Source organism: Ceratosolen solmsi, unplaced genomic scaffold (genome assembly GCF_000503995.2).
Source record: "Ceratosolen solmsi marchali unplaced genomic scaffold, CerSol_1.0 scaffold14, whole genome shotgun sequence".
Classification (NCBI taxonomy): Eukaryota; Metazoa; Arthropoda; class Insecta; order Hymenoptera; family Agaonidae; genus Ceratosolen; species Ceratosolen solmsi.
In genome coordinates this window covers 8,623,123-8,631,591 of record NW_011948420.1, presented here as the reverse complement: position 1 = coordinate 8,631,591, position 8,469 = coordinate 8,623,123, and the positions used below count along the sequence as shown (strand labels likewise).

The following is an 8,469-nucleotide window of genomic DNA, read 5'->3' as shown; positions in this document are numbered from 1 at the left end:
CCCCTCCCCTCCCCCTCCCCTTCCTCCAGCCAAACCCAATTCCATCCCTTCCTTAACCGTGGGCTTTAATTGGGAGTTACGCGAAAGAGATAGAGCGACAGGCGTTAATTTATCTTATAGATATGCAAGCTTCGAAGGAAAAACTATTGCGTGGAATAAACAGAATTTTATATGTTGCATGTGCGTGCAAAAGTAAAGTTTTCTTCTACACATATAGAGAGCACATTTTATTAAAAAATTTTCCTTCGCCTCAAGTTATCATTTGGTTGACTTATTTTTAAAACGGAGCTCGGTAGGTATTTATAATCTATTCCGCTTAGCTTAAATTTAATATCGGTGTAAAGTAAGTAATATCCCGATATTAATATAAGCAGCTACGAATGGAAATACAATTGTGAACTATTTCCGTAGAATTGAGGCTCGGGTAAAAGTAGCGGAATTGCAGGCTGTGATGCGTTAAAATCGTAAGGAAATATGTCCCGAGCGATTCGAAAAATTGACTATATAATAGACAGATATTCGCTAAAGAGACATTTGTTTAAAATCTTGAAAGCGACACCGTTACGTCTCGAGTCGTTATTTATTCCATGCGGTTGGGACGATCGATGACGCGTTTATTGCCCTCCTTCATCCCCGTGCAAATAAAGAATTATTTATAAAAAAAAAAAAAAAAAAAAAAAAAAAAAAAAAAATGCAACATTATGCCACACGGCGCAAAAACGTTTATCAATGACAATAATAACAATCATGACAATAATAATAGCCGGGACAAATGCTCAAATTATTACAGTCCGATCATTAGGATAAGAAGAATCTCGACGGCATTATTTATTACCTTCAAGCTCTGATTATTCAATATTCGCCTTTACATTCAACGCTCGCTTGCAACGTCGGCGTCACGTAAAATTCACCGGCCGATCGGCGAGCAAAGATCCGCAAATCCCGTATCTCGCGGGAAGAGTAAAATCCGCAGTCGCTGCCGAGCTCGTGCCGCAATGAGAAATGCGGCTGTGTCGGGTCGAGTGCCGCATTACGGCGATTGCAATCGGCGCCAATGCAGCACAGTCCCGGCTCTTCCGCATGCGGCTGCGGCTCCCGTCGCCGTTTTCCGCTCACGCGACACTACCAGCCAGTACCCCGGATTATGAATGAAATGGCTTATCGCAGCAATTCGCTTTTTATGCGCGGCTCGCGCTATCGCTAATTAAGGGGTTAGAAGGGAAGCAGGTAGCTGCCTATGCGGCAAACCCTGACTGAGAATAATCGTGTACAAGGCTGAGAATGAGAGTTATTCGCCTTCGCAACATTTTTCACACTTATGTGATCTTTCACAGCGTCTCGGCTTTGCTTTCACGGCTACCATTGCGAACGATTAACTAAAGTTGATTAACTGTCCACGTAAATGCTCAAGATGGAAGTTCATCCAACCGTTCACCTAACTCTATTATTCTATCATTTATTATTATTATTATTATTATTATTCGAAATTTCGGCGATCGATACATTCACATTAGACACTCACTCCTCCGATGTGCACAGAAGAGAAGATTATTCCGGCGACTAAAGACGCTGCTCAACTAATTTTTTTTAAAAGCACCACTTCATAAAAGTTTAAAGTAATGTTTCGTCCATAACCGATATGTATTTAAATGATTAATTATCAAACTAATAACGATCGATACAAGCATTCAATTACTACCAAACATTTATAAACACTCCGCAAATGATTATTCTATTGATTTTCGGGGCATTTGCATATTAAAGCTAAATAATCGAGGTGAAAAAAAAAAAAAAAAAAAAATTCGTATACTGATAATTGCTATTATACGCATTGATAAAATAAAAATTAATTCATCTTGAAAATAATTACCCGTTGATATAATAATTATGTAATAAATTGTCATTGACATTACTATTATAAAAATACTATGAACGTGTAATTAATTTATCTATATTATCTATATTAAAACTTATTATTTCCAATAATAAATTTCTGCTTATTTTTTTGTTTTGCTTTTGCTTTTATTTGTTTATTTCAAATCGATAAAACTATATCGTGATCTATCTTATCCGTTATCGATATTATCTTTCTCTTTACATTCGATTCGAAATGTAATTAAAAATAAATAAATAAATAAATAAATAAAAAATTAATAAATATTGGACTTACATTGATATTTTGTTCAATGAAACATTCTGGTGCCTAATTGTAAGTAAATTACTTGAACATACCTCTAAAAGAAATTAAAATAAGTTTTAATGTACTTTATACAATGATATAAGTATAGTAAGACACGGTTAACGTAAATTTATTCTCGATTCACATAAAATAGAGTAATAGATGATAAGTTAGTTATTTAACCTGAAATCTTAGAGAAAAAACCAAGATATGGAAATTTAAAATACTTCCCACTATCTAATTTCTTTTAATACAAATATATTGGTTTATCAACATATTAATACCATAACGATTGATTTACTTAATCTATTATATACAATTTCAATGTAGATTATTTTTAAAAATATTTTATCCATTATTACTTAATTTCTACTTAATTATTGTCAACAAAAGATTAATAATTTTAATGTAAATTAACAAATACATAATATCCTGGTATATTACGGAAATGAGTAATTAAATAAATGAAATGTTATGATTTCATTGAGAAATTAATTTTAATTTTATAAGTTTACTTACCTTACTAAAATAACCAACGGTATGACAGCCTTCGGAGTCATTAATTGTCATAACATAGAAAAGGAAAGGTTCCACATCATAATAGAGAGTCTTATGGTCCAAGAAGAATTTTGCTAAAAGACAGAGATTTTGACAGTACTGTTTATATCTTCTGCCATCGACTTCCCATACACCTATTTTCTCCTTTCTGTAAATCAATAAATATACTTTTTAATAATTTCCATATTTAAGTTTATAATATAACACATATTTATTATAGTTCAAGCGACAATATACAATAGAATTTTCAATGTATTATAGACGTGATGTAAAGTCAAATATTTAATAAAGCAAGTCATTTAATACTAAATCTAGTATGTGATTATTATATATATATATATATATATATATATATATTACAATTAAATCAAATTATTTTCCCTGATACCTAAATATACGTACTCGTACATATATATCTAACTATATATTAAAATATACATTAAAATATTATTTATTTAAACATTTCAACGATATTATAAGGCATTTATAAAACATATATTTCAATTGTATATGATTTATAAATGTCCGTTTCGAGGCATTAATCAAACAAATATAAACAAACTATTGTTTAACGATTCGTTACATTAAGTATATAATACATATGATTATGTATCGATATTGTACATTATGCTTAGAAAGTATCAACAATGTTACTCAAATAAGTTGCAAGTAGAATATTTTAACGATCATTGCTTGTCTATAATTGAATTTTATAATTATATAAAGTTCTATAATTACACCATAAGTAAGAGTATTCTTTTCTATTCAAACATTAAGCTTTTTTAGAATAAAAAATTTGTGTATACCTATAAACCTCGTGACCGGGTGGATGCCTCCATACACATTTTTCTCTATGCCTCCTTAAAACTTGTCGACTTTTTGCATACCTAAGGCAGTATTCGCATAAATAAAGTTTTGGAGCACGACTGTATTCTTCAGGATATGGACTTTGGTACCAGACTTCCATTTCCCATTTTCCCATTTCAACACACCGTGTACCAATACCACCGTTTCTTCCTTCCCCTTCGAACTCCAGTTCCTTCAGGTCTTTTTCCTACAAATAATTATGTAATTTAATTATGTAAAATCGCTCTAAACGCTTAAATATTAAAATTGAATATTAAGAAAAAAAAAGCAGATATATTTTACAATTTTTTCGCTAGCAGCAGCTTGAGCTTCTAAGAACAGTTTGAGATCATAATCCGATGTTAAGCCAATAAGCGTTGGTTGTCGAGTTTTATCGATTCCCTGAGTTTCTCCTCTACTATCTGATTCGTTGCCATCCGCAAGTGGCCCTTTAAATTTTCCTCGCATTTCTTTGATTTTAAGCTGATAATTGCGTTGTTCGTTTGTTTGATATCCACCTTTTGGTGATTTCTTTCCCATACTTATAATCATTCTTTTACGCTCATCATCGCGTTTCTTTCGTTCTTTGTAAAATTCTCTATAACAATACATAAATAAATATAAAATGCAATAATTATCGAGCACTGCAGACTATAAGCAAGTTCCTAGTTTCCTCCCTCAGTAAAATTACATAAATAAAAATTGCAGGCTTACAATATGCATGAAGATATTGAAAATGTTAAATACTGTTAAAATTACTAAACATATTATATTAAAAGACTAATGAAATTAATTCCCTTACATGCATCCTTGTGGCGAGGTATTGTGATACGATGGACAAGCTTCTAATGTAAAATGAATATCAAATCTTCCAGATAAATGACCACGAGAATTACAGGCAGGTGCAAGCGGGCACTCCCTCTCCTTTACCGATCGCATTCTACTACTGGAACTTTGACCTTTAGTAGGAATGCTTCCACTAGCAGACCGAGTCAAGCTCAATCCCAGTTGTTTAGATGATAAATTCTGTGCGGGTCGTTTACTAGGCGATTTTGTAATATTTCGTTTAGTATCAGCTAAAATTAAATTGATTAAAATTTTCAAAATTAATGATGTTTCGACAGCACGACTATAGTGCTCATACAAATACAGTATATATTATACAATTCGTTATGATATTAGCAATTAATTTATACAAAATATTATTTTGATTGGTACACATCTTACCTGTGTCAGATTCAGAATCAGTCGCAGCTGTTTTTACTTGTGGCTGTGTTTTATTTCCTTTTCGAGTTTGAAGTTTTCGCTTTCCTTTCGCCGAGGGCTTACTTTGTTCTTCTTCAACATTATCATCCACATCCTTATCGGTATCTACATTTTCACTTTCATCTTCACTTTTTACAGTACCTAATAACATTAATATTTATGATTATTTTATTACGAAGCTTTTTTCCTATATACTAATTATATAATCAATATGAAGTTTCATGATCCTTAATTTAATTACAATAGCATTGAAAAGATCGATACTATATTTTTTAAATTATGTTTTACTAAATTCAAATGCTGATAAGAAATTATTTTTCGATATAGATAACGCATACTTATTATACATAAATGATCATAAATATTCGTCAAAATTATTGAAAATTATTGAAAATTATTGAAAATTATTGAAAATTATTGAAAATTATTGAAGATTATTTATTAAATAAAAATTAAAAATTTACTTTGTCGTTTATTGGATGGCTTTTGTGGTTTTACAGTAGCAACCGAAGCTGCGATTCTTTTTGTTGTGGTACTTGATATTGCTGTAGGTCTAGAAGTAGGCTGGGGTTTCTTCTTTTTTGGCTGTGGTTGAGGACTCGCTACACTTTCCGATGATTCAGAATCAGAACTACTATCCGACGATGCAGAAGAACCCGATGCACCAGATCCACCAGAACTTTTAGAACTTGCGGAACTATCAGATTTCGCTATTTGTTTCGTTACTAGGCCTACGTATTTCAATTAACGCAATTACAGAGTCTTAAATCAATAATATTAATAATACAATAAGATTAAACTCTAATTTAAAGAAAAAATTATCTTACTAGGTCTGTTACTGATCGAAGGTCGAGATTTCTGTTCAGTTGGTTTAACTTTAGCTTGTTGAGGTTGAGATTTTTGAACATTTACTGAATTACTAGTCGGTTTTACATTTGTTAATTTTGCTGCTGCACAACTGTCACTTTCGCTACTATTTTCGGGACTAAAAATACTTTTCTTTTTCAATTTTTTTTGTACTGGTTCCGAAGTAGATTTTGTATTTTTCTCTATTGATTTAGCAGCAGACGTTATACTCGCTGAAATTTCATTATAAAACAATGAATTAATTAAAAGAATTATAAAAGTAAAGAGATAAGAATATTGAGTTAACGCCCCTTTCTTTTAAGAACAGTAATGAAATCTATAATTATTAAATTCCATTATATAAGAAAATTTGTTAACATTTATTAAATAAAAATCACTAATATTTGTTTTTAGTTGTAATTAAAAACTAACTGATACGTATTAGTGACTATAGCCATTGATTAATTATTATTAGTTATTAGTCAACAAAAGTAACATTTCATCTTGCAATTATGCAAACTTAAAATTAAGCGATATAATCAATGATATATGTATATATATATATATATATATATATATCATTGATGTGTATATATATATATATATATATATACACATATATTTACACTTGCTTATGCAGTGAAGTTAAGTGGCATTGTAAGATATATGGTGTAATCGTTTTCTTACTAACCAGGAAATTTATTCAATTTATTAACTGGCTTTGTCGGCGAAGTATTTTTATGTTCTACGGTAGGATTTTGTTTAGCGACTGGCTTCTGTTGTTTCACAACTGGAGCTACCGTGGCCGTTGCTTTTGGTTTTGCCGGTGGTTTCCGTTTGGCCGGCTGCTGCTTCCCTTTCGTTGGAGACTCTTCAGATTCGGAGGAATAAACAACAGGTCGAGATTTCGAAACGCCTTTATCCTTTCCCTTCGTTTCCAGGGGTGGTGGATTTGCATCATTTTTTGACTTAACATGCCTTGCAGCTGATAAAGGCGCTTTCTTTTTTATCCTATCCGAATCCGAAGCCTTTTGACTAACGGCCGAACTACTAGAATTTTCAGAATCAGATGAACTAGATTCACTTCCCGAACTGGAAGAGCTACTGGACGAAGAGCCAGAGCTAGTCGAAGATGTTGACTCTGAGCTGGTAGTCTGTCAAAAAGTAATGATTACAATTATATATAGATAAAAGAAAGAAAGCACGTAACCCATTAAAATGTTATTAATTTGTAGTAGTAATTTTTGAAAAGTTAACCTAAAAAGGCTCTTGTCTATACATACTTTTCGTTTTGGAGTCATGTTTACTATGCTACCTTCGGCAATAATGAGTACTTGGAACTATCATTATAATATTATTTACTTTAAAATCCCTGATTGTCCACATTTATGTCAAAATAATTGTCTAAATACTGACATATCTCGCACTAAAGTTATACCACATGAGTTTGGACAGGGTCGTTGACAAATATGAAGCTTATACATGGCTTTGCTTGTTTAAGTATTTTGAGCATAAAACCATGGAATATAGAGTGGGTGATACTATTTGTACGGACGGAATGCTTTCGGAAAGTCTTAGGAGCGAGCTTGAGTGGGAGTGGATGAGTGGCCAGTAGGGTCGTGATAAATGTCAACGATTCGCGTGTGATTTTTCTGCCATTGTGAAATTTTACACTTAACGGCAAGCGCTGGGGTTATTGCACGGTTATTCCGGAGTTGGGTTATGAGAACCTTTGAACCAACGCGCCATCCACGCAGCGCCAAAGCTAAGCAAACGACGAGTTTCATCGTTTAATCTCTCATAATTCGTTCATCGTCGAGGCTTCAGTGGTGGCTGAAAGCGAGGGGCGGCCGGTATGGAGGGGAACTTCACATCGATGTCAATATTATTCAATGCGATTGTAGATTTGGATGGATTATTGGATTTGTCGAGATTAACGATTGATCATTCCAACATGTTGGGGTCTTGAGTACGTCAACGAGCGCTACACATTGGAACATTTACGCATTCCAACCTTTGCTATCCAATAAATATTGGGGAAGGCAGGACGATTGAATGCCGTGCTTTTTCAGTTTAGAACTCAAATATACGTGGGCGAATGTTTCTTTTATAAGCTTATAAATTGCCGTAGTCCGTAAGTAGCGCGGCAGAGCAATTTTATTAATACTTTGCGACCAAAGAAGTTTATTCGCTATGCTCTCGAGGAGCCGATAATTCATTTAACGATTATTATTGAATAATCCTTTTCAAACTTTCAGCTTTAATTCTATGGAATATGTGTTTACGTGCTTTATTGCAAACGCGATTATTTTCAAATTTAGAGACCAATAAGATTCGCGTCATATTTTAGACTCGTGGAACGAGTGAAAGTGAAAGTACTTGGAAAGTCCATCTTCTATATTACGTTTAACAAGTAATGTATTATTCCCATTTTTAACCTCAATTTTACGATTGCCTTTATTATAACTTTCCGTAGAGTTGTGTAATGCTCATCGAACTAAGAGTCACACAATTCGTTTATTAAATAAACTTCGATAGCTGCTCTTGAAATTTTGGACATTGAATGTGTCGTTATAATAACTATTTTATTGCTTTTTAAAATCTATGAAATTCTGGGCAATTTGTGATTGAGATTGTAATAGATATTGCAAGATATCTATTAACTGAATAAATACTAAAAAGAAAAAGGGTTTTCAAATGATTGCTTCTGTTGAAGTTAATAGCGTGTGTAGAAGAAAATTTCTTTGACTTGTAAATCAAGAGAATGGAGTATC

At 32.5% G+C, this 8,469-nt stretch overlaps 1 protein-coding gene across 1 annotated transcript in view; it reads right to left on the bottom strand.

Moving 5' to 3' along the window:
- The window catches only part of chm (lysine acetyltransferase chameau), a 62,463-nt gene extending 55,018 nt beyond the window's left edge, over positions 1-7,445 (bottom strand). Inside the window, exons 1-9 of the mRNA XM_011498140.1 lie at positions 6,979-7,445; positions 6,387-6,849; positions 5,677-5,928; positions 5,314-5,580; positions 4,811-4,990; positions 4,386-4,659; positions 3,887-4,181; positions 3,544-3,791; positions 2,699-2,885 (exon numbers count right to left, since the gene is read on the bottom strand). Of these exons, the coding sequence (XP_011496442.1) occupies positions 2,699-2,885; positions 3,544-3,791; positions 3,887-4,181; positions 4,386-4,659; positions 4,811-4,990; positions 5,314-5,580; positions 5,677-5,928; positions 6,387-6,849; positions 6,979-6,996 (2,184 nt within the window). The 5' untranslated portion in view covers positions 6,997-7,445. The remainder of the gene's footprint in view (positions 1-2,698; positions 2,886-3,543; positions 3,792-3,886; positions 4,182-4,385; positions 4,660-4,810; positions 4,991-5,313; positions 5,581-5,676; positions 5,929-6,386; positions 6,850-6,978) is intronic.
- Positions 7,446-8,469: the final 1,024 nt, after the last annotated feature.